Consider the following 26622-nt stretch of genomic DNA (forward strand, 5'->3'; position numbering starts at 1 on the left):
TATTCTATACAGTGAAAAGCAATAGAGAGATCTGAAATGCTTACATGTTTCTGATTTTCTGCCTCAAGGTTGCAGCAGAGAATATAACCAACCATTTGGTTACTTGAAGAGCCCTGGCTGGCCTGGTCGTCACCCCAATAACGTGGACTGTTCCATCATTCTACGAGCTCCCCTGAATCACACAATTTCTCTCTTTTTCCATGCTTTCAGTTTGGAAGACAGCATCCAGTGTTCACGTGATTTCCTAGAGGTATCAAGCAAGTATACGTATTTTGTGGGCTTGGGTCAAAATCCACTGACTTCAAAGGATATTAGTAAACTTGAATCAAGACTGACCTGAACTGACATTAGGGACTAATTTATTGCTACAGTTTTACAGGGAAAGGTACTCAGATGTTACACTAAAAGGTTAAACTAAGTCCAAAATCAATGAGTAAATAATTTTATTATCAGCCAACTCATCTTTACCTAGCTCTTGTTGATATTACACAGTTTATAGAGCAAGTCAGGATAGTTTTCATCTGATATTAACATCTGTGCATGAACAGAACGCGATAAATCTGAGTGTTTTCATTCCAGCAGTAGATATCATCTGCTTTATACTTTTCTTATAAAGATTTTTTTCTAAAAAAACCATTTTTTTCTTAAAAAAAAGAAAAAGGAGCTCTAGTAAGAAGTGACTTTGTAAGAAGCGAGTGTCCTTTCACGCTTGTTGAAGGTTGTTGAAGGTTTCCCTATTCACTGGTCAGACGACAAAAATCACATGTCTGTGGCAGAATCATTATTTAGTTCTCCTTTCATACCCTCTTTACTGTCTCAAGAAATGGATCTGAGCACCATTATTGGAGCTCAGAAAAAAATCAGATTAAATCTGAGCTATGTAATATGATCTGTGTCTTAATGTGAGTGGTCTGCAGGCTAAAGAATTAATCTTTTCATCTAGAATACTAACATTTCTTATGAAAAGTAAAACATGGGCTTGAATTGCAAAAGCGCATCTTAGCTACTAGTCAAGTAATTTTTTTCAGTCAGGACATGTACCATACCATAAAATTTAGCTAGCTGTTTCTGATGATACTTGTTCTATGCAATTACTTACTAAACTCAGACTGATTAATGGTCTACTTTTCCTTCTCTACAAGAATATATAGTAGGAAAAATAACAGTATTAAAATGCTAATTATAGTATGCATGCAAGTCACTACATAGTTTGTGCTGTGCCTGTATCACTGCATAATTGTACTGGTGTATAACTGGCACAGGGATTTAATGTTGACTCTGTTTTTTGTGTTCATTGAAGGTCAGAAATGGGAGTGATGTGCAATCACCACTACTTGGCAGGTTCTGTGGAAACACTGTGCCCAGTCCCATCTTCCCCAAAAATCATGTTGTCTACCTTCATTTCAAGAGTGATTTTTCAGGGGCTCGCGATGGATATGAAATTACTTGGACTTCATCATCAAGTGGTAAGGCTGTAATTTCAAAGTAATTCCACATAGAGGGAAAACACATGAATGTGGAATTCAGCCTGCTTAGTTTGGGCCCTTCCTCATCAACACTTAAGGCCTTCCCAAGCACTCCTAGCCAACCCTATTCAGTCACTGAAGAAAGTTAGTTGTTCCTCAAGACCAGTAGGGTGAGATCCATTTTATGTGATGGAAGCAATTCCCTCTATCTAATGTTGACTGTAGCAACACCAGAGGAGGTTGTCCACTTAAGATTAAGACCTACTTCTTTCACTGGGAGGTCAGCTAATATCAGGAAGATGTCTTGGGATCCACAGAGCAATGGCGGTGGTGACTCAGCCTACTCCATTAATAGTTCAGTGATATGTCCTAGGATCTAGGCACTACTAAGCCTGAAGGGGACTGAAATTTGCCCCAAGAAAACAACCTAACTATAATGCTGTGTAGTGGCTGTATCATAGACACATTCATAAATAGCTTATGAAATAGCAGTGAATAGCTAGGTAATAGTTTGTTCATGACACTGAGTTACTGGAGGTAGGAAAGCTCACAGACAGCTAAAAAGCTTTGCACAATAACCTTACGGTATTGAGTGGCTTGGTGATGAAAAGGCAGATAAAGTTCAGAGTATGATGAAAGTGTATGATGAAAGTGTTGATGAAGAACATGGGCAAAAAAAGGCAATCCTAACTTTACTTACAAAAATATGCGTTTGGAGTCGACTTTTAGTACTCAGCAATGAGATCTTGGAGGTAAAATAATTTCATGAAAACAAGAGCTCGCTGCTCACTAATAGTCAAGTTGGGAGTTGTTGGGAAAGGAAGAGCGAACAAGTAGACAGCCACTGTATAAATCCATAGTTCACACACAAATTGAATGATATCCACAGTCCTGGTCTCCTCCTCTTACAAAGAATCTGGTATAACTAAGGGCTCAGCATTAAAAACAGCTTCTGTATGAGGTATGCTGAGACTTTCAATCTGGTTAAGAAACTACTGAGGTCTACAAAATTGAGTGATATTGGATGATAAATAGTGATTAGCTGTTCATTGACATTTCCCACAGAAGAACCAGAGGCCATCGGATAAAGCCCAGAGGTGGTAGGTTCAAAGCAAAGCAAACCAAACCAACCAGTTCTTCACACAATATGCAGTTAAGCTGTGGAGCTCCTTCCCATAGGGTGCTACGAATTTACATGGATTCAAGGGCTACCTGAACAAGTTCATGGAAGACATCTGATAAGCATTATTTAATACAAAGGTGCCATCTCTGGGAACTGTGAGCTGAGAAATTTTGAAAACTGTGATAGTAATCTGCGGCATGATCTGCACATGCCTACTCTTACTCTAAAAACCTGCATTTCTCCCAGGGCATCTGCTTCCACCCACTGTCAGAGACTGAATTTTGATATAAATGGCCTTTAGGATATTTAATATTTTCTCTGAGTTGTTCTCTGAATTTTTCTGTCAGATGAGGATTCACTACTTTTCATTCCAAAGAACAGCCAGACAATTTCTTTGTAGTGAAGTAGCTGGGAACTGAACTGAACAAGGCACAGACTTTAGACTTTGGTTCCTGTTTCAAATAGTTCTGGGAGTTTTGATTTTTAATATCCAGCAATGGTCTAATGCCCATTGCATATTCTCCTCAGGCTGCTGAAGGTAGAGCCTCAGTTTAGTCTCTTATTGGAATAATGCTGTTATCCACATTGATTGTTCCAGCTCCCAGCGTTTCCCTTTTTCAGTGCTACTACTAATACTGTACTAATGTACTACATCATGTAGTACCTCGTGAAACTAAGCCTTCCAGGCTAATTATCAGTGTCTGTTTCCAGGATGTGGGGGAATATTATATGGCAGCACTGGCTCCTTTGCTAGTCCCAGCTACCCGGCAACTTACCACAACAACACTGATTGTGAGTGGTCCATTACTGCACCCAAGGGACGAATTGTCACAGTGAACTTTGATTTCATCAGCATCGATGACCCAGGGGATTGCAGTAGCAACTACCTGATCCTTTACAACGGGCCAGATGCCAGCTATCCCGCAGCTGGACCATACTGTGGGATGGTATGTATTGCCTACTTGTCTATGACCCCGTAAGCGGTTAAAATGAGTCTTTATTCTTCCAGATTCAAGACTGTTTCCACAATACTGGCATGAATTCTGCATAGATGAGTGTACGCGAAGGCGTAAGGCGTGTAGAAGCCTTCCATTGCAGACCTTACACTGCCATCTAGTGGAATGCATCGAGCTATTTTGTTCTGTATTTAGTTGTATCTGTGATTTAAATACATGTGGTACCCTGAGAGAGAAACGGAACAGCAGTATCTAGCACAGACTTGAGGTCACTTCCAATCTATGATCCAATTTGTGCCTCAGTTTTAACTCTCTGACTAGCTTTTCCATAGGATCTCGATGTCCAATGAAGCTTTTCATTTTTCTTGTCTTTAATTTTAGGATACAAACATCGCTCCATTTACTGCTACATCTCATCAAGTCAGCATAAAATTTCATGCTGAATATGTGACTTTACCATCAGGATTCCAGTTAAGCTGGACGAGCTAGAACACTGTTTATGATAAATGTATCACCATTCCTTGCTATACTGAAGAGACTTTAGATCATAAAGTAAGTTTGAAATCCAGTTATGATAACTGCAGCTGAAGTAAGACCTTTTCAAAATTACTCTAAGTGTAGCTGTTATGAATTTAGAGTTCTGTCAAAAAAATGTCATCACTCATTGTACTGAAAATAAACTCTGATCTACCCAACTGGGAAAACGAGGTTTTGCTGGGTTTTGAAACATATTTTTCTTTATGGTTTTCCACATAATTTTGAAGTTTTACATTTAACGCTAGGAAAAGTGAATTAGCCAGGATAAAATTTAAACACAAAATATTCAACATGAAGTTGATAAGAGGACCTAAAATATGAAGTTATCTTTTAATTAGTTCTACAGACTTACATGGTTTTGTCCCAAGCGTCTTTGGAAATCTTAGCAAAAGTTTCATTCAAATTAGAATAGAATCAGAAATTGCTAAAACATGGCCCCTGTCCTGCAAGCGTTTACCCACATAACTTTGCTGAAGAACTTCCAGTAGACCATATAGTTAAATTAAACGTTTTCAGATTAGTGACCCAGAAAACTTTTGCTGAGAGTCCACACCAAAATGAGTTCATATTTGCAATCAAGGGATGATACAATCTTTGTCCATAAAGTTTATTAAAAACCTCATAAAGGGGATAGCGAGCAGTAATGAAAACAGGTATCTGAACTGCCTGGAGATAAAGCTACAAACTAAACTCTGAAGATAGCAGATGAAGATGTGAGACACTGCAAGTGCAATCAAGCATGGCTTCAGCTGTTTTCCTCGAGACATCAGTAGGACTTTATTTCTTCCTTGTGGATGGCTGCATCACGGGGCTTTGTGAATGTCTGTTTTGGTTTTGATCTTCCTCTGAATAACCATGGATTTGGTGCAGGGCAGAGGATCCTCTTAAGATCTGGCTGCTGTCTCTTGCTGCTAGGTGGTGGTCATGGAAGCACCTGATTTTAGGCAAGAATCATGTTGGCAAGAACGTTGTCATTTTCTGCATTTCACCAGCCTGGAGCATAGCTCAGCTGGAAGGCACAGATGAAAGGGAAGGGCATGTCCCCCCAAACAGCTCCCTGCCACTGTAGGTGGTGCTGTGCAGTATGTTCACCTCTCTTGTTAAAAGTAGATTCTGCTCTGGCAGACAACAGGTTCTCAGGTTAAACCTTGGCCTGGTCAGGAGTATGACAGAGCATAAAATGACAAAAAAACCCCAAACCTATGCAATGTTTTAATGAACGAAGTTCATTAATAGCATTGTGAGACTGGTATCAGCCACATGTCACAGTCGATGGACAGAAAGTTGAGTTCCCCCAGGACACCCCGTGCCCGTGCTCACTACACTGCAGCTGGCCTGCTGTTGGCTTAGAGAATAGTGCGTAGATGCGATCTGGTGACCTGTGATATGCATTAGGCCATCTCGTAACATGACCTTTGGCCTTGAGCTCTAGAGGGGAGCTGCAGTTAAATCGATGAGTTTGCTGAAATCTGCACTTCAGAAAGATTTGTTTCACTAAGAGAAAAAGGATGTTTCACTTGAAATGTTTCTGTACACTTTTTGATATGATAAAAACTTGCTCTTGGCATGACTTCCCATCACAACATCAAACAAATTTTATGGAATCTCTGCAGAAGACAAGACTAAAGAGCACTATGAATGGAAAAGAAATGTGTAAGATACATTTTTTTTTTAACTCTAACAATAACTAATGCTTGGTGCATCTTCAGATGCTAAAAACACTCCATACCTGTGCATAATTTTATTTACAAATGGGTAAAATGTATGAGGTTCTTTAAAAAAACAGTCCAGCAGAGAATTTGTGCACATGTAGACTGTTGAATGAAGCTGCTGGTACAAGGTTCAATTGATCTAGCCCAACTGACTCTTGCCAAAAATAGTCAAAGTCTAAAATTAGAGTAAATTATCAAACCCATTCTTTAAAAAAACAGAAACAAAGTAATCCACTGCTGTCCTCTAACATTTTATATGAGGAACTGCAACAGAATTACCACTGCAGAAGTATTATAGTGGAGGTCCTTAGAGCAGAGAGCTGATGCTAAGCCATGTTTCTGCCTTGGAAGGTAAGGAATCATTTAAAACACTTGCTTTAAAATGAATGCACAGCAAAAGCAAACAGGAACAACTAAACAGATAACTTAAAAATAATTATTCCATGAAACTTCTGTGTGGTTTTTGCAGTGTACAATTCAAAAGACAAAATCTGTGTTTAATAATATTTATGGCTTCATCTCACAATATTGCCATGAATATATTTGCTTTTATATCTGTGCACATTGCTGCCTATTTTATAGATAATGTCTTCATAGTCGTGAATACTGCATGTCTGTATTATAATACCTGCATGTCTACAAACAATCTTCCCCTGCCAATGACAAAGCACAGATAATGAATGTGCGTGTTTTCAATTCCTGGAGCATGCATGTTTTTAACTGACATGTAAATAGTCTTCTACATGTTACTATAAGTATTTATTCCTATAGAAAGTTATATTTTTGAGACAGTTACTTATGAACAATAAGTACTCCAAAGACTAGGACTGAAGAATAAGCACTAAAAGGTCCAAACAAGTATTTTTTGAATTGCTCTTCCCATGTGGCAGGGCTATTCTTTATAAACAATAAATGAGAAGTAATACCACGATGAGATTGTTGGGGTTATAGTTACTTGAAGTAAAGGAGAGAGAAGATATACAGTTAAAATGCTAGAAATCATGCTAGAAAAATGCTAGAAATCAATTTAAAACATTAGCTAACTTTGGTTTAATTTACAAAGCAATTTTTGCTGAAAAAGTTTTCACTCAGCTCATAAAGCAAAGAAGGAGCTGTCTTAATTTCCCACAGTAACTCAAGATAAGTGTCCTAGGCACCAGAATTAACATACTCAGTGTAACTATTTTTTGTCAGCTGCCAAACTAAAACCACAGAATTATTCTGCAGTCCTGATTAAAATGAAATCTAACAAAAATCCACAGCACTGAATACTGTTCATAATAACAACAGTAGCAACAACACAGGATTACTAACAACTAAACATTTAAAATAATTATTAGCTGATAATAAAAGGAGGCTAAATTCTAAAAGTTTGCTTTTATAAGGCAAAGATCAGTAAAATAAATACTGCGTGCCAATTATCACACATAACAGCTGTAATGCTGATGGATACATTTTTAATAGCAGTGCCCTACAGTACACAACTGGTTTTGCAGATGCACGTTGCCGTTGTATTATTGTGATGGTACACTAACCCACATTAGTATTAACTGTTATGACAGCTTTTCTTGGAGAGAAAAAAAAGAGATATAAATAGAATAATAATGCAAAGCATCATTTCCTTGGTTAGAAGAACTACCTAAGATTGCCAGAGCAAAGGCATTATCAGAGCTGCTCATGTCCTTGCTGTTCCCCAGCACCGTGAGGGGAGGCATGTCCAGTTCTCACTGCCTGGATGGAGCAGGCTGAGGAGAACCTGTGCAGGGAGCAACTTCTCCCTCCTCTTACCACCCTGCAGCAGCTACAGCTCTGCCACACCATTCGGGCCACACATGCACCTCAAAGCCACGCATGTCAGCCTGCTGTCCCAAGGACAGAAGGCATATGCCACCCTCTGGCAAAGAATTCAGGCATTTGCTCTACAGACATTTAAGCCAAGTGACAAACTTAGAACAAATCTGACAGATATCAGAGATATTTTATAGTTTCTTCATAAGCAAAAAATCAGTAGCTGGATAGTAGAGCGAGGCCTAAATTGGAAAAGTCTGTACTATGTATGAGCTGAATTGCCACACACATGGGGAGAGCTCCACCGGGCGGTCCCCAGGCACAGGCTGACCATTGTTTAGCTGGGAGTATAGAAAGAGCTAATAATATCTGGAGTCAAAGGGGTTGTGAGACAACTGGATGTACTGGGAAGAGCTGGTACATGGTAAGAGAGGGGAGATGGGTCTACTGCCATGGCATAGGCCCTTTGCAGGAAATTACTCTTGAAGAGTATGACTGCTGATGGAGCAACCTGAAAGCTAAGTTTTCAAGATCGAGGAATGACCTGACCCTTGGACAGCATGGCATGTGTACTTCTTATCCATTCTCCTTCTCATCTAATTGATACTTAGTGCTTCATGAGCAGCTGAGAAGCTTTAACAGGAAGGCTTGACAGCAACTCCTCTTTGCCAAGTCCAGTGCAGATCTGACTAGGGTATTGATTCGTGCGTTGACTCAGATGAAGGGTTTGCTAAAGCAGGAACCAAATTAGATCACACAGAATGTATGAGTGATAGACGAACTATTTACATGAGGATAATGAAATTAGGTAGATGATAAAAAACAAACAAAAACCCAAACAAACAAATCCTGACAAAAGCCAGTAATGGCAACATGTTTATTAAGCGGGGAGTAGTTAAACACTTCTATGGTAGGGATGGATAGACTGTTGACATCCAGGCCATGTACAATGTAATAAGGTATTGGTTTTGTTAATGGGGCAGTAAAAACCAGGTGAGCGTCTCATTAGGCATGAAGACACTGTTTTCTGAATATCTTGTCACAGTTACATGCGCTTTATCTGTTTGTTGGAATAAGCAAGTTAGGACCATATTTTATAGAAAATACATCTGCCTAAGCCTTTGCTACTAAATGAAGCCTGCAGTCATTCATTCTCTGTGAAACACGAAGAGTAGACATGCTAGCACCTAGGTCTCCAGGACAACTGACTGGTGGCAATCAGGGCATTTTCTTAGCCAGGAAAGGGATCCGAATTTATGTTCCTGCAGACAAAGAGGAACTGTACATCACTGTCTTGTACGTCTGAATGACCGTGTGTTCAGCTGAGCAATCTAGATAAAAGGAAGTTCTTCCAGTTGTGTTCTGTAAGAAAGACCCGAAAGCAGCCTGTAATTTGAGGAAAGGACTCAAGGTAGTAAACACCACTTAGCGATAAACATGCTACAATTCTGCAACCCAGAATTACATCCCTACGTCCATAAAAAGGAAAAGCTAAAGCTTCACCTCCAGCAGTGTTTTGAAAGGACAGCTGCGTAAACATACGAGGCTAGTAACGGGAAAGGACAGACCACATTCAGGCATGGCGCTAACCCAAGATACACACACACCCCCCCCCCCTCAACGCACAAGCACCCCAGTGAGCATGGTGAGGAACATGCCGCCACCCGAGCGGCAGCACGAACAGAGCCGAGCTCCTCCTCCTAAGCTGCAGCCCCGGTGCCGGACAGGACGCTGGGAACCACACGGCAGCTCCTCTCGCAGGGCCGCGCTGTCCCCCCGGCAGGACACCCACCAGCCCAGCGACCGCACAACAGCAGCACGGCGCTCCCGAGCCCGGCTGGCACGGCGACCCTGACAGCAGGATCCGCCGAGCCCAGCCGAGCTACCTACAGAGCGTGCTTATTGGCCAGCGAGCCTTTCTCTAAGCGCCTCCAGCCAATGGTCAGCTGGCCTGCGCCGAGAAAGGAGCGCTGATTGGCCTGACGCCTTCCCAGCCGTGCCTGGAACCTCTCGGGCGGGCCCCCTGAGTGGGCGCGGGGAGCGTCTCCGCTTCCCGGGGCAGGGCCGCGGCGCGCCTGCGCGGGGCCGCCGGTGGGATGGGGCTTGGTGAGGCGGGGCGAGTGCGTGCAGCTGCCGAGAGCCGCCCTCGGGGCCACCGACTGCCGTCCCGCTGTGTCCCGCCGCAGCACCGCGCGGTGAGTCCCGACGCCGCGGGCCGGCCCGTGTCCCGGTCAGGGCTCCGCGGGGCTGGGGCTGGGGCGGGCGCGGCGGGACGGGACGGGACGGGATCCCCGCGGCAGCGCAGGGGGACTGGACGGGCGGGCGGGCTCGCTGCTCTCGGCCCCCGCAGGGCAGGAGCCGTCCTCGCGGTGTCCCGGAGGGCGCCTCCGCCACCTCCTCCTCACGGTGCTCGCTTCTGCCCCGCCCAGACCATGTCCAAGTCGCTGAAGAAGATCGTGGAGGAGAGCAGGGAGAAGAACCAGCCCGAGGTGGACATGTGCGACCGCGGCATCTCCAACATGCTGGACGTGCCCGGCCTCTGTAGGTACCGGCGGCGGCAGCGGGCGGGGAGAACGCGGAAACTTCCTTATTTGTCCCGGGACGATCCGGGGCGCGGGGGGGCGGTGGTGGGGCCGCCTGCTGCCGGCGGTGGTGGGGCTGCCCGGGCCTCCTCTGGGTGTTCCGCGGTGTCCGGGAGCTCTGGGCAAAGGGGCCTCGGGGAGGGGTTCGTGGGCAGGGGGAAGCGCGCTGCTACCAGCGCCCCACAGCACCGTAACGAGCCGTGAGCGTGGTCAGGAGCGAACACTGCTTCACTGCACCGGAGAGACCGGCGTGGGGAGCCGGGACGCCGTCCCGTCTCTTCATCACCTCTGCCCATGCACCCTCTGCAGCCCGAAGAGTGCCCCATTTCTCACTGCTCACATTCTGGCACTTGAGTGATGGGCAGACTTTGCTTCCTCTCTGTCCTTGCCTCTCTCTGCTACTGAAGCAAAACCACAAAACTACCAAGGAGCATCTCGACTGATTTTTGAAAGGGATAAAGTGACACCAGCCTGGAGCTACACATGGCTGGTCTCTGGGGCAGAGTAAGGTAGTACTGTATTACAGATACAGCAATATCATACTTTGGGTATTACATGATCGCATGTGCTTCCAGAACTGTGACAGTATGTTTCATGGTATGTTTCACTTACTGTAAGTTAACTAGAGCAAATGCAACATTCCAATAGCACTATGCTGTCACAGTTTTGGAGAACACTTAAATGAAGTGCAGGGCAGGTAACTTCTTGCTTTTGCTTTGGCTAGGAGTGTGTATAATGTTACAGTACAGCTGATATGCAGTGAATTAAAGCTATGACTGGCTGTAGTGTGCCACAGGCTGAAATTTTCCTCAGTGTGTGATACATTGAGAAAAAAGCAGAATCCAAACCAACCAAGTTGAAACTCTACCCATATCCTGGTTTAACTTTACTAAGTGTCAGTTACATCAGGAAAGGATGAAGACTTAAATACATTTTTGCAGAACTAGGTTCTATACTTAAGTCTTACCCTTTACTCATGCTTTTCCCACTTCAGAATTGCATGTGCGCTTTCAGGAAGATTACATTGGAAAGCCTGTATATATGAACTTATGTTAAACAGGAAGCTTCACTGTATTTCTGTTGGATGAACAGTTGTTTGAGACAGAGTAGAGGTAGTGTGCATTAACTACAGACCTGTTTTCAGAACTATGCTTAGCCCTTTCAGATAAACTAATGCATTCGGAGCATGGGGCAGCATCAGAGTAGTGTTGCTTTTAAGTAGTCTCGGTGCCTGTTATCAGCACTAAAACACATAATTACCAGCTTTAATCTTTCAGGCAGGGGAAGAAAGGTGGCAGTAAAGCACATGAGTAGTGCTAAAGTAAGAAAAGTTGTTCTTGTGCAAAGACTGTGTTGGGTGTGTTGTGGAGACAGGGTCAGGGACCACAATGTTCAATGCTGTGGTCCACAGGTGGTCATAGGATCATACAATGGTTCAGGTTGGAAAGGACCTTAAGATCATCTAGTTCCAACCCCCCTGCCGCAGGCAGGGACACCTTCCACTAGACCAGGTTGCTCAAGGCTCTGTCCCTGATACCAAGTTGCTAATGAAGCATCTGAAGCTTTTTTGGCAGGGAGCTCCTCACATGAGGCATAGACTTGTGATACCCTAGTAACGCTGCAGCAGAGAAGTCTGTGTGCAGATACTCTTGGTGCACATATTGTGACTTGATTTAGCATGGGGGTGAGGGGCCTTCTCCAATTTCAGACGGAAGTTAGGGGAGGGGGTAATGACATCTGGTTTCTGTTCTTGCTTTTGCAGTTACTCTGCACTCTGGCAGAGAAGGCTTTATAATTTGGGGTTTTGGTTTTGTTTTGGTGGTTTGGTTGGCTTTGTTTGTTTGGTTTTAATTGTCAAGGTATTTGCCACTTTCCATCTGGAGAAGGAATTACTTCCTCCAAATACACCTTAAAACAAGTAATGACTAGGTATTACCTCTGAATTTTAGGTAATGGTTTGAGAAGATGTTGAACTTGCTGGTTGTCTAACCCTGTCATCTGACTCCTAATGAGTGATCTTTTCTAGTATAGATGGGGTGTTTTGGGTTTTTCTGGCTCTCAGAACTGACAGGGAAGCTAAATGAGTGAGCTGGTGCCTTCCGTTCTAGGTGTGTTGGGTATCTTTCCAATGCAGTGTGGTGTTAAAGCTTGCCTTTTCAGAAACTTTGGGGTTTTGTTTAATGAAATAAAGATCTTTGTTAAAAACAACCATCATTAGTCATACCCAGTGGCTGTTCTTTCACAGCATCTTGTTAGTAATGAAGGCCACTAGTAGATATTCGGAGACAAGGATAAGTTTAAGTTATGACTGGAGGGAACATTTTGGTGGTGTTTTCCCTGGTTTTGGGCATTTGAGATTTAAGGACTCAGTAGGTTGGAGGATACTCTAAGTTACTGTGTTCAATAGCTCCTGACAGGAATTTCATCTCATGTAATTATGAAGTGGTTGTGAATGTCCCTCCCACAATAGCCAGTAACTCTTAAAGTAGACTGTTCCCTATAGTCTTCATTATCCTTCAAGAAAAGGACCAAGCCTTGTTCCACTGCATATGTGAGTACTGGCTGCAGGGTGGCTAGTGGACTCCTATGTCAGCTTTCTTCATTTAATTTACATAAAGTTAATGCAGACACAAGGATTTGGAAGCAGCACAATGTTTAGCATCTGCTCAGTGTGCCAATTCTCTTTCATGTGCAGACCTATTCTTGTCATGTGTGCTTAAAAAAACACCCAAAAACTCAACCATAAGCGATTATAGAAAAATGGTGTTATATGGGGGCAGAGAGGAGAAAAGGAAATGGGGAATATATTCCCTGGCTTGGATAGGATTCTTTTCTGGCTCCTTTCCAATCTAGTGAACGACTTGCTACAATGCAGAGCAGCCACTCGTATTTTCTTTTGCCTTGACTTCCACCTTCTGTAGCAGGGGTGGGAGACTGAAAACAGACTAAACTTGCCTCTGTCAAGTACCAATGTCTCTTTCCAAATCAAGGTGAAATACTTTTCCTGTCTGAATGGAGACGAACACTTGGTATCTGAAACTGTCTTGTTAACTTCGACCTATGAGCTTGGCAGCCTCTACATCTCTTCCCGCTTTTGTGTTTAATAAAGGCAGAGTGGAGCTGTCAGCTTGTTTATAATGTGGTGTTCAGATGTACAAAGAAAATCCCACTAGTCCCTGAAGTACTGCTTGCGCAGGAGTTCCTTAATGCCATTAGAGGTTGAGTTCTATTTTTGGAATATTCCTCGAATCCAGGCACTTTCACATTTTCTCCTAATGACTTAAAGGACAAACTAGAACTGTGCTGCAGGCCTTCAGAGCATGAGAATTTTTGAGGCTTTCATAAATGTAATATGAGAAAACTCTTTTAAAAGATGTTCTGTAGAGAAAAGATTTAATTTGACACTAGAAATATCCCTTGACCTAGGTGTTCCATGCTTTAGCTCATCATAGTAATGTAAAGACCATCCAAAACAGTTCTAAGCTTTAAAGGCTTTTCTTCTTATTCTGGCATGCAGTAAAACAAATATACCATTTGTGAGCACATCTATGCTACAGCTGTGCATCCATACATGAAGAGTTTTAAAATACGTCTTGCCCTGTGGAAAAGTTCTCATGGTTTGGGCTTTGGTTTTTTGTTTTAAATATAATTCCATATTGTGAAATAAAAAGATCATATTTGTTTACAAAGAACCCAATACAGACAGGTGATGGTAGAGAGCTTTAACAGATGTCCTGTATAGTGAACAGTTGGGTTCAGCAAGTAGGGCATGATGTGCCTTTTCTCTTACCCTGATGGTTAGGGCATTTATGGGTAGGACTTTAAAAAGCCATCAACAATTAGGGAATTGTTCTTGGAGCAGGGACCAGTCTCTGATCTCTCACTTATATATCTTTAAGTGATCGATATAGGGAAGCTATGAGTTAAGGAGTTATTTTGCCCAGATAACTTGAGACATCTGGTGCTCTGTAGTCTTACTGTCAGGAAAGGAATATTGGATGAAATGCTGTTTACTCTCTAAGTGTTAATTTGCTCTTGTTATCATTCCATCTGTAAGCTATTCATATTTTACATAAAGTACATGGTGTGTGGTAGGAATTAACATGCCTAGAATTACTTATCAGAAAGTTAGTGTTGATGTAATTGCCCGCTCCTAAAATAACCAAAGCACAGAAGATGGAGGGGTGGGCTGCTTGTAAGTCATTTTGTACAATACTGTAATGCTCATCCTGCATTAACTTCCTCCAATGGGACAGACAATAGCTTATCTTGGTTCAGCAAGATCTTCCTGTTGTGGGGTTGGGTTTTTTCTCCTTTTTAAAAAAAAAAAGAAAAAAAAAAAGAAAAGAAAAATTTTGTCATCTAAATATTTTATGTAAAGTAAACTTGCATTGCATGTTGGCAATATCTAAAAAGGCTTGATACTAAGGCCAGAAGGGAACAGCTTTAGTATTCTTCCCTTGACCCACTCTGTTTTGAAGCAATAGTAGGACTGAGACCGTAATGAGAACTATGCAAGTCAGTTGCTCTGGCAAACAGCAGTATCCTGACCCTCAAACTTCTGTGTGACTATCTGGTACATTCTTGAAATCAGAATAACTTACTGCCTGTGGGCTCTTTACTGTAATGTTAACAAGCCATCTGAGGGCTGCAGTCCTCAAGGAGCTGTTTTTTAGCATCTAGATGTTCCTCCAGTGGCATCATAGAGAGGCTGTAGTAATTCCCCCATAGGAATTATGGTGCCCGTTGAATCCTAGGGAGCTGGCATTTGGGGAGAATTGTCTGACCTGTGAAGTGGTGCTCAATGAGTCCTGCCAGTTAGGCTTACCTGAGCCGCACATGTCCAAAGCAAAATGGCTCCACCAGGGCCCTTCAACCTTCTAGATGTTACCTGGGGATGTTAATTAGTTGCTGAAGACAGATGTCTTTATCAGAAGAGCTGATAGTTTAGTTGAAAAATTGACTTTATGTATAGGATAAGGAAAACCACAGTCAGCTGTTCCCACTGTGCAGTACTTCTCACAGGAGTAGGCGAGTGCCAGTGTGCTGAAAAAAATTGGTATTTCCAGGCTGTTTGTTTCACACAGGTCGGTTTAATGTAAGTGGGCAAATTCCCCTCCTTGCAGGAGTGACCAAATGACACTTTATAACCACGCTCCCTTTCTTAAAATGCTTGTGGATCTGTCTCCAAACTGGTGGTAGCTTTGCACCTTTCAAGATTGAAGATCTTTTTGTCTAGATATGGCTAAAGTGCTGCTGGAAGTAGTCCGGAGCACAGATGCCTAAACCTTTGTTCTTTTCAAATTAATATTGGAACATTGCCTTTTTTATTCTTTTGAGGGTTGTCAGTCTGCTTTGCGGGCCAGAGATGCAATGGGGCTCTTTGTCACGCATCGAGATTGACTGAGATAGTTTCAGACAAGGTGTCTAAGCTTCAGTTGAATTTGGAGAGTAGAGTCCAGATTGAAATGTCTTTGGTCTAGGGATTTTGGCCTTGAAAATTTTGATGTTGGGACTTTTTTCTACTCTGAATAGACAGGTGAGAGGAAACCCTATTGAAAATAGGTTGATTGAAGAAGACAATAATGTGACCAGTATAGAGAGGGAGTATTGAGAAGAATGCTTGAAAGCTTGTGTTGTTAAAGGCCAGCAGTACACATGACTTGATGGGTTAGCCCGCAGGCTTACCTTTAAATATGCACAGAACTTTTTATGATATTTAAATTCAGCAGGAGTTTGATGTTCAGAAGACCTGAGTCTGCAGCCCCAAAGCTTAATTGCCCTTGAGTAAGCATCCTCACTTCTATGTATAGAAATGATGAAATCTTGTCAAGAAAGCTTCATCATCTGTGTACACATGAATTAGAGCAAGGTCTGTCCCAGTTCCCTATTAATAAAACATTTCCTTTTCTTACTCTTTTGTTTCTTAGTTCAGTTTGTAAGTGATCCAGAGCAAGTACTTGCGTGTGTGCTGCGATCTCACACTTAGTGCATTTCAGAGACTTTATGTTTCTGTGGTGCAAATATGTTGCGTGCAAGTGGTGTCTCCTGATAAGCTGGCTTCTTGCAGGAGTTATAAATATTGTTTGTCATGTTTTTTATTTTAAATACTGGATTACATCTTGAGCACAGAAACAGACTAAAAGCAGCACTTAGGATTTTCTGTGTGAGTTGTCATTCTGATTTGTGTGCTTTAAATGGGTGTTTCACTTAGTGGGGCAGGATCAGGATTACTTCCTTACCATTCTTAAAGAGTTTGTTTTACTTTGGTAACCTTGGACAAGTTTAGTCTTGGTGTTAACAAGTAATCTTTCATAGAAGTCACATCGTATTCATAGAGCAGGTAGCGGAAAAGAGTTGAGAAATGCCCATCATATTGGTGGATGTATGAGCGGAGTTTGAGCCTTTCCTCATGTAGTTTCTCAAGTCAGTCTAGCTGCTTATTAAAAGGCACATAATGGGGATTGCTGGCTTTAAAGTAATGAAGTTCATTATGGACTCCAGCAAAGAAAAGAACAGATTATCTGAATTTTGGATTCTGTGCTGAAGCTGGCAAAGCTCTGTGCAAAACTGGAATGAGCTGGTCAAGGCCACGAAAGTGGGGTGACAGCCTCTGTCTTTGTTCTGCTGTAATAAACCAGAGGAAGCATCAGCTTCAAAGAGAAAAAGAAATAGTGCAAAAGTTGTTAGAACTCGCTCTGTGCCTGGCTGCCCAATTTGACATTCCAGTCCCTGCACCTGCAGGGTGGGTGTTTGAAGACCTTTGCCAGGCAGCATTTTCTCTCTCTCTCTTTTTTTTTTTTTTTTTTTTTTTTTTTTTGGTGGAAATTGCATTCCTATATTTAGCTCTATGTGTAAGTAATCAATAATGTTAAATGGTTGCTTATGGTTCAGATGTTGATGTGCCTTTTATGTTTTACAGCTTAGGGCTCTTTGTGGAGACCGCTGTTCTTGCCTGCCTTTTAATCCTGTTTTTTCCCCAATACTCTTACAGACTTTCTTTGGACTTTCTCTGTCCTTCTGTTGTACTTTGAGAGGTGGTGATGTAGGCAATACTTGGAGCACTCATATTTTTGGAGAATTTAGGGTGGGTGCACTGTTTCTTCCTTTCTTCTTCCTGCCTTTGCTTCCTCCACAACCCATGATTGCACAGGGAACTGTGGTGACTGCTTTCATTCTGCCAACAGGTTATATTTGCCTGTTTTAAGTCATGAGCTTTCAAAGGTTAGCTGAAACACGATGCCATATCAGTAAGTAAAAGCTCTTCAAGCTGTTTCCTCCAACTTGCGATTTAGTAAGTGTTGGTTGGCATGGCCAGTTTTCACGCATAGTCACCAGGATATCTTCATTCCCTAAGGTAGAGACATGCCTGTGGGCTGTCTCTGGGCTAATGTTAGTGATGTCTGTTGCTTGAGGAAAGCTCTGAGGGCACTACAGCTGTCCTTCATGCAGGAAATGTTCCCAGCTGCCTAGGAGGGGGATTAAGGTATGTTCTAGAGCTGCTTGGGAAAGGCTACACTGGAAGTAAGGAAAAGATGTAGGGGAGGAAAACCTCTGGATTTTTTTCTACTTCTAGTAAAATACAACAAACTTTTTACACGGAGGGGGAATATATGTTTTGAGAATTCCTTCGTGGCATGAGTTTCTCCTGTTGACTACTTAGCATGTTTTTCTGGTCAGATACTGTTGTCAGTTGTGGGCTATGGAGCTCCTAGAGAAAGTGATAGTGGTGTGAAGGGTGGAAATAGGCAAGAGGAAATGTGAAGGATGAAGAAACATAGGGGGAGTGCTGGTCTGCAGCTGCCCTCTGCCAGACACTTGTTTGTTCAATAAGGTGGAATCTGAGGGGCTTTGATCAGTCGGATCATTCAGTTAATTTTGAGTAAATATTGCATGGTCTGGCCATTCGCCACACAACAGCAATGCAGTCCGCTACTGTGCTTCGTGGGTGAAAGGTTGTAAATGCAGCTATTGGTACTTAAGTCTGGCAGTGACTTGTTAATGAATTGAGAACTTGTGAAAATGTAATTGCTGGTGTGTCATGTGTTCTGTTGGGATAGATGGTAAGAGTACCTATCAGTTTTAACCTGGGAAGTGTTCAAAGGGTGGGAATGAGAAAGGTATTTGTGTGCCCAGAATCAGATCTCTCTTGGGAGGCACCAGTACTTACTGCTCAGGCTGTGCTAGGTCACAATGTCACAGAATGTTTTGGGTTGGAAGGAACCTTGAAGGTCTTAAAGATCATCAAATTCCAATTCCTCCACCATGGGCAGGGACACCTTCTGCTAGACCATGTTGCTTAAGGCCCTGTCCAACCTGGCCTAAACATGAAGTAAAGGGGCAGAGGAGTGGCTGGATAAGTTGTTAAGTCTTCAGCCTGTCTTGTTTATTGTGACAGTGCTGGTGAATCTGGAGTTACTGGAGTGGAGATAATAACTTTCCCCTTTTTTAGCTGAAATAGATACAAGCTTTCAGTTGCAATGTCCATAAACTAATTTCTTTCTCTCTTCATTTGCAGTTACATTGTCTCACATCACACAACTGGTTCTGAGTCACAACAAGCTTACAAGTAAGTATACTCCTGCTTTTGGGCTTCATTACAGTCAGTTGAGCAGTACTGAAAACAGGACACTGGTAGTTTTTGGTTTGTTTTTTTATTTTAAAACATCAGAGTGTCAATGTTCAAGTGCTTCTTGATGAAGCACTTTATTAAAATCAAAGAGATCGAGCGTGTGACTTAGCAGCCACGTTCAACGTGCCTTTCCAACTTCAGTACAGATCTGCTGCATACTGGAAGATCTGTAATTCTAGGTCTTGTTGCCAGTTCAGCCCAAAATCTTTAACAGAAATTATACAGTTTGCATTTTAGTAGACGTATGGTTAATTTGACTGAAGGAGGTGAAAATAAACTACAACTCAACTGCATTATATCTATAACCAAACATCTGTGAGCAAGGCCAACTGAATGTGAGGTTCAGATGTGAAAGTCAAGTAGTCTACTTCTGTCAAAACAACGTCTTCTGAGTGTAAGTTGTCTTGCTTGTGCTACACACATCACCTTCAGCTATTACCTTGGATCCTGCTTCCCATAGTAGAGAAGCCTTTAAGTATGGTGCTGGTGAAAAACATGTTGTGAGAACACAGAAATCTTTACAAATTGAGATGGGCTTAAAAAACCTCAACAAACCCACACACAAACCAACCATAAAAACCCAACCTACTGAACTCTAAACTACTTGCCACACAAGCAGTAAAGATAGTATGTGTAATTTAAAACACTTAAGGTTCTGAGCATTTGCATAGGATTAAGCATGAGGGGAAAAAAGAATATTTTTAGATTCTAGCACATAAACAGTTCTCTGGATGAAGTTTATTGGGTACTAATGTGTAGCTTAAAGGGTTTGTAGTAGCAGTAGTAAATGGATAAAAATATGGGTATTATTTTAATGTAATATATTAATGATATAATAATTATATATACACTATTAATATATATAATTATTAATATGGGTATCACAGTGAGTGGCTGTGAGAAGTATGAATTAGTTATCCTGGGCCCTGCTTCTGATTATATAGTGTCCTATAGACTGGCATCTAGCTATTCTGTTTTTATTCCTGTTGAAGTTTTCAAAGAAATCTCAATCTATTTATAGATTTGACCAGCAATTTCCAGCCATCTAATGTGTAAATGATGACTGAATAAATTCGTGGGCAAATTCAGGCAGGGAAAGTTGTAAACATTGTTATCGAGCATACAGCTCTACCCCTGATTTAGAAGGTGGTGAAGTTATGAATAGCTGGAAGCTGAGAGAATGTTTTGGGAGAGCATTATGTTAAACTTGCTTTGGGCATACTGCTGCCCGGCATATGTTGTCAGCCTCTGGTGGAGTTGGGCTATGGGGCCACCCAGCTGGTGCCTTCTGTGTTCCCTCAGGTCACTGCAGGGAGGCACCTTTCTCTGAATTTGAGCTGCTTAAAGGCTAGGCAGTTAATTGTATCCAGCCACTTCAGCTTTCTCTGCAGCTTCTGGAGGGTTGCAGGTATCTTGTTACAGCAGCTTGTTCTGCACACCTCCATCTACTGCTTGTGGTCAGACAACTCATCCACAGATGGGTACCTGGTGCTGCCAGGCAGAACTTCTATGGTCCTGATTATTTGCTCTGATATCTTCTGTCTGAATGGCTGCTTAGTTGGCACAAGGATAAAACAAGTTGTAAGGAATATTCTTGGTAAACTTGACTATTCTTTCTCTGGGATTTGTAAAAATCCTACTACTTTTGAAAACTAACAGACTTCCAAGGACTTACCTCTTCTGCAGGACACCTTAAAGTCTTAAACGTAGCTAAAGGGAGAGTTCACTGAACACACAACTGGCTGGGCAAATAGCAGGCATCTACCTTGCTCTGAGGAAGAGAAGAGAGGCTGAAACTCCTGCAAGGAGACTTGAATTGTGGTAAACTTGGCTGTCTGAGAACTGAGCCTGGGGAGGGTGACATGCTTCAGCATGAGCACCAGAATTAAAAGCTAAGTAACTAACCTGAGTCCTAGCTAAGTAGCTAACTTATGTCCCAGCTATGAGTCTTAGCTGTGGACTGGACTGGGGAGGATGAAGATATGGTAGTAAGAGGTGTCCAAGAAGAATATGTTCAGGTTGTCTTTATTCAAGAAAAATCTAGAGTACACCATTTTTTTAAAGCAGTTTTAGTTTTCAAAATACCACTTTAAGGATTACCACTACTGTAAAATCGTGTTACACTAAATCTTAACTTTTAATTACTGCTTTCTTCTAAAGTAGTCCCTAGATCAGCAGGCTGTAAGTGTATCTGTTCTCTTAGCCACAGGATTCTGTCAGCCTTTCTAATTGCTATGTTTGGGTTTCTTTTATGGGAAGGTAAAACCACTGCTTCTCCTGAGAAGTAACTCATCAAGTCTGAATCTTACTATTCTTTCACAAATTGATGTAGACATTTCAATAGACAGCACACATTTTTAAAAGGCTAGATTTCAAGTTTATATTCTTGTATTTGACACTGTTGACCTAATCTTTTAAGCTATGTAATTAGTTGTCTTAGCAGATTGTTCTTAAAATGACTGGGAAGCTGGTGGCAGTGACACTTGACATGATACACTAAGGTCATATTAGCATCTTCTGCTAGTTTTCTGCCATTTAAATGAGTGTTCTGCTTGCTCTTTTTTCCCTGCTGTTTAGAGTAAATATGTCTATCTGGAAGAATAAATACGTGTAAAACTGGATATGCATATTTTTATGTAACCATAGTTCACATTTTTGCCAGCAAACTCTAGTAAAAGTAAGTAAAGTTACATAAGCAAGTATGAGGACCGCACTATTAAATCCATCATACTTTTAATATTTCTGAGGCATGGCTCTTGTTAATATTTGTAGTATGCTACTCATACTGCTGGTGCTTGTGCATTTACATGTCTAAATCATTCCTAATCAGAAATGCTCAAATCCACACTGATTTTTCTGGAGAACATTAGGCTGGATTTTTTTCAGCTCTCTGGTGCTCTGCTAATGGAGGAGTCTTGAACTGGCTGCTTCTGCTCTAGGTGACTTCTGAAACAGCTTAGTTTGTCTTTTACTGCTCAATGAGAACTTTTGCTGCAAAATCAGAAGCTAAACTCTAGGTGAAGCTAAATAGCTGTAATCCTGCAGTCTTTTGAGCCACTTGCTGTGTAAGTGACAAACCTGACATGATTCCACTTTGGGGTCTCCTGTGACAATCCACTTGAAGCAGAGGGAAAAAGTGCATATTTGCGTTTTTGGGTTTTTTTAACTTAATGTGGATATGTGGGCCAGTGTCCCCATATGTTGTACTGGGAGCTTTTTGTTCCGTCATTTAGTGGCTTAGAGCCTTTTATCCAGTATACAGCTGAGAACCATAATAAAGACAGTCATGCTTATGCTACTGGCCTGCATAGGTAGTCTGATCCTAACCTAGGTGGTTTTGGGCCCATTGGCTAACATCAAAATAAATAGAAGTCATGACAAATGTTCCTCAAATTTGTGGAAATTTCACATCCTAGTATAGTCACACATAATATCCTTACTGGGTATGCTGATGAAGTTTGGTAATGAAAGTCCCTGTACTGCAACATGAAGTGTGCTTGAAGAGCATTCAGAAGCTCAGGTTAACTGTAGTTCAACCTGGCAATGCACAGAAGGGAAGATGTGGCTGGAAAGCAGGCTGGGATGTCAAAGGTAACTTCAGCATTGACAGCAGGTACAAGTGCTGTTCATCAGAACGTAAACAACTTGGTGTGTTTTACTTTCACTTATTTTTGGGGATAAGCTGTCAGGTTTTGATGACTTGTAACTCCTGTTACAGTTATTTGACTTACCTGCCTGAGATGATTAATTGGTAGTGTAATTATTTGGGGAATCTATTTGGAGATTCTAGCTTTTGTGTCATTACCTGGTCATAACCTGGAGTCCCTGAGTGTTCCTGTTGCCGGTGGAAATACCGGTATTATATGATTTGTCCATTAGAGGTCACTGTTTAAATAGCTTTAGCAATTTCTTTCGTGGGAAGATGCTTATGCTCCTGGTAGCAATTCAGCCGAGGGAGATGGTGGTGGACAGCAGCTTAGTTTTTGCTATTCTCCTCCGTCTCCTTAACCTCAGGTGATCCTGTGGTCGCCAGCTTCACATGTATATTCTTGCCCTGCCTTTAAATGTTCTCAAAAGTTGTCTGCTATTCAAAACTCAGTCCTGATGATTTTTCTATCATTCTACTCTCATGCTGTGATTCCTTGCCCAATATTATCACATGTCTGAAAATGAGAGATCAGGAACAACTGTGTTGTTCTCAAGCCTCCCCTGCATCGCCTGATCTTGCATTCTCTGTCCTCTTCTTCCTTTCCTCTGAGCTTCTGTCCTATAGTGTCCTTTGCTCTCTCCATGGCTGCTTCCTGGATTCTTAAGTGTAAGCCTTTACCCATTTAGTCCTTTCCTTTTTGTGAGGTGATCCCTTAGGCTTTTTGCTGCTGGTTCCCATTTCTATGCCTGAATTTAGTTTCTGTGTTCACTTTCTTGTCCTGTCAGAATAGCTGTGTCTTACTCATCATGTTCTTTGACAGCCATGTGGTCACCCTTTATTATCCTTGTGCATTTGCCTTTTTCCAGCAGAGCAGTTCAAAACTTTTCTCCCTTTTTCTTGCTCACACAGCTTTCTCTTCTTTGCTCTACCATTTCCTTCTAAATTGTCTTGCTTTCCGTGTGACCAGCACAGAACCTTGTCCTGTCATTGCTGTTAACCCTCCTGATTGTGTCCTTGATCTTACTTAACAGCAAATGCTGCAAAATCCCTTGGTGTCATTTTTATATTAGGGCATGTCCCTTATAAGTCACCTTTCCATCTGCATAGTGTGTACCTAGATGTGTTGGAGGTAGTCCAAAGACAGGTAGCAACACTGCATGTATCTGTCCTGAATGCCTTCCCAGTCTAGCTGCTTTGTCTTCTCCAGACTGCTGAAATGTGTTATGGTGGCTCCCACTGGTATTGTCTGACACTTTGCATTTTGTCTGGTTGTTTATGTAGCAAACTTGCTGACTTCTAGAGGGAACTAGATGCCCGTGTACTCTTTACTTTTTGTTGCTTCTTTTATTCTTTTCTACTTTCCTTCTGCCTCTGCTTCCTTCTGGTGAGTCATTCCATGCTGTTGTACTGACATGATAGACCCCAAAATGGTGCAAGTAAACTATCAACGTAGTGAGGCTAGGGTTATCTCCTGCCTAACAGTGGCCTCTCAACTGTGCTTGGGAGTGGGGCTTTGAATTAACTGTAAGTCTTTCAATTTTGTTACATATTCTGATTTGGTTTTACTTCCTATTTCTGATGCCAGGCTCTCCAAAGGGAAATATCTTTATGAGTGCAGTGCACAGGGCAATGTGAGAAGGAGGGAAAAGATCCCTATACATATACCTTACTAAATTTGTGACATCGGAGTTCTGCACAAATGTTTAAATACCTTGTTAGCTTTTTTCTTTTCTCCCTGGAGGGGGGGGGGGGGGGAACCACCAACCCAAAAAACCCCAAACAACAAAAAAAACCGAACCTTTGGTTCTGAGAAAGTACAGATAGTAGAGCATTTTAACATTAAACAATCTGAATTTTGGCTTTAAGAAGCTTTAGGAGAATGAAGCAGAATAATTTATTAGAGTTTTGTGGTGTAATGGTATAAGGAGTGCATGCTGAAACTACCCCAATTTAGGCATAAATTAAATTGTCAAAGTTTGCTGTTTGGCAGCAAAGTCAGTTTTGCATCATAAGTAAGCATATGTACTAAATGCAGCACTAGATGCAAATCACTTTAATACAGTTCTTCAGAAGCTATTATAGAATCACAGAATAGTTAGGGTTGGAAAGGACCTTAAGATCTTATTAAACCTTTTTTGTAAGTCTCAATGTTTTCTCACATGTTTTAGTGCAAATTTCTTGTGTCTTTGCTTATATACCAGTGACTTAAAATAGCTGTAATTTTTTTGTGGAAGACCGATACAAATGGTATTTCCCTGTCCCTACGTACAGGTTGTAATGTAAAATTGTTGGAAATCCTCTTGCCAGCTATAGGCTATTTTGAGATGGCATTTTCAAAGCTAGTGAATGTTGCACAAGTGAACTCGCGTCATTAAAAAGCTTGATTTTATATCATCTTAATGAATTTACTCTCTAACAAGCAGAGTAGAATTTTTTTGTTGCCAATATTGAAGGATGGAGGTGAGATTTGATCTAGTTTGGCGGGCAAATGGACTTAGTTTTGTATAGCTGGTTTTGTACTCTATTTTCTATGCATTCTTTTACTCTTCTAGTTATCAAGTGTGTTGGTTTGAAGTGGATAAGGACACAACATTTCCCTTCCAATTACTCGTCATCTGGCCACTTACTCTTTCCATTGGTGCCCTGTGTCAAAAACACTGTAGTGTGAAATAACCCTCGGGGTGAACAGTTTCCTGATTTTTATCTAAGGGTGGGAAATTCATGGTAACATGGTTTCTCTTGTCTAGAAGGAATATTGGTGTAGCTGGGAATGAAATGAATGAAGCCTGGGATCAGCTAATGTAGGAGCACAGGGGGGACTCTGTTGTGTACCATACTGGGTACAGGAAGCCCAAGCTAGAAGGAAGTTTAATTCATTCCCAGCTCTGAGGGCTGGAAAAAGAATCTTGTGAGTGAGAATGAGCTTTTTTTACTACAGCTTCTTCCTCTGTTTGTGTTTAGAGGACAGGCTCATGTCTCTGATAAACAGTGTCAGCATGGCAGTCTGTGATGCTGAATGGGGGAAAGAGTCAGTTGGTCCAAGTCAGAATGAAAAACCAGTCCTAAAGGAGTTCTTAAAAACATTTCAGTAGTATAAAAAGTGTAAACTACTAATACTGTCCATTAAAATGAACTGAAGTTATGGACTATTTGTTAGATACACTGAAAGCAGGATTTTGTAAACAAACACTGCTAAGCACATGAGTAGATTGGTATTCTTGAGTAAGAGGCTGAAGTGATCTTGACTTGTGAGAGGTAACCTATAGTACCTGTTCAAGACCTGGTGTTCAGGGCATCTTTGGTTAGTTCCTCTTGTAAACTGCAGAAAACAGACTGAATAGACTAAGTAAAGAGAGTTGAGGAAGGGGAAGGCGAACATGCTGAACTTCAGCTGGTTTGATTTAACTAAAGCTGGCTACTGTGCAGTAGTGTGAAACTCCAAAAAGATGCTTAGACAACTTAAACACCTGAAGGAGACTCACTGAGATTTAGTGAGACCATTTGCAATTGCATTTGGTGGAAGCCCGATGATAAATCTCAATTTAATGCAATCAGCTAAAGTTCTTTAGTCCTGCAGAAGTCATTTTTCTTAACCATTCCCTGCTGTTGAAAGACCAACAGATACAGATGACCTGACCTGTAACAAGGGAACACAGCCTGTGCTCTTCAACTTTTTGCATGGTATACCACGTGGGGTTTTTTCCTCCTGATGTAAAATAGCAAAGCATCTTGGCTGAACTGTGTACTCCTCAAAACAATTACTGAAGCTGAAGATGCTGTGGTTTACTACAGTACTTGCATGTCAGACTAATTCAAAAAGCTTGTATAATACTCTGTTTTCTTCAAAATTATTTGTAGAAATGAAGAGGCATATTTATATCCACATTGTTATACTCATCTTCACTTGAACAGCACGGTTCCTTACTGCTGTAAAAAGGCTAACAAACATTAGATTTTTGTGAGCTGTTTTGGTGTGGTTTCAGTTCTTTACTGTTAGGTGATTTATTTTCGATTTAGTAATCCCTTCCTAACCTCAGTCCCTGGTTTCTGGTATTTCTCTCCAAACTCTTAAGTGCATCTTAAGCTTTCTTCACAGAGAAGAACAGATTTGTCCTTTGTCTTCACTAGATGTCACTTGATTCCCAGTCTCTTCTTAGCCTTTCTTGTGCTCACTAGC

General features: G+C 41.6%; 2 protein-coding genes and 1 long non-coding RNA gene across 7 annotated transcripts in view; 2 read left to right on the plus strand and 1 right to left on the minus strand.

The window, feature by feature from the left end:
* Positions 1-4253, plus strand: part of CUBN (cubilin) — a 144187-nt gene extending 139934 nt beyond the window's left edge. For all 3 annotated transcript variants that reach the window (XM_030483226.1, XM_030483238.1, XM_030483246.1), the window contains 4 exons: positions 69-250; positions 1301-1466; positions 3301-3536; positions 3927-4253. In XM_030483226.1, the coding sequence (XP_030339086.1) occupies positions 69-250; positions 1301-1466; positions 3301-3536; positions 3927-4034 (692 nt within the window). In that variant the 3' untranslated portion in view covers positions 4035-4253. The remainder of the gene's footprint in view (positions 1-68; positions 251-1300; positions 1467-3300; positions 3537-3926) is intronic.
* A 1778-nt stretch (positions 4254-6031) lies between these two features.
* The window catches only part of RSU1 (Ras suppressor protein 1), a 106232-nt gene continuing 85641 nt past the window's right edge, over positions 6032-26622 (plus strand). The window contains exons 1-3 of one of the 2 annotated variants that reach the window (XM_030504132.1): positions 6032-6145; positions 10012-10123; positions 18683-18733. In XM_030504132.1, the coding sequence (XP_030359992.1) occupies positions 6128-6145; positions 10012-10123; positions 18683-18733 (181 nt within the window). In that variant the 5' untranslated portion in view covers positions 6032-6127. Of the gene's footprint in view, positions 6146-9622; positions 9778-10011; positions 10124-18682; positions 18734-26622 lie in introns of those variants that run through there. The other variant, XM_030504047.1, reaches the window with a different exon arrangement.
* Positions 8430-9485, minus strand: LOC115615722. 2 transcript variants are annotated; one of them, XR_003994139.1, is made up of 2 exons: positions 9375-9485; positions 8430-8944 (listed from the first exon to the last, which is right to left on the minus strand). It is a non-coding gene; the product is annotated as an uncharacterized LOC115615722 (long non-coding RNA). The 2 variants fall into 2 exon arrangements; XR_003994135.1 differs by having other exon boundaries at positions 9247-9485.

Source organism: Strigops habroptila, chromosome 1 (assembly GCF_004027225.2).
Source record: "Strigops habroptila isolate Jane chromosome 1, bStrHab1.2.pri, whole genome shotgun sequence".
Lineage (NCBI taxonomy): Eukaryota > Metazoa > Chordata > Aves > Psittaciformes > Psittacidae > Strigops > Strigops habroptila.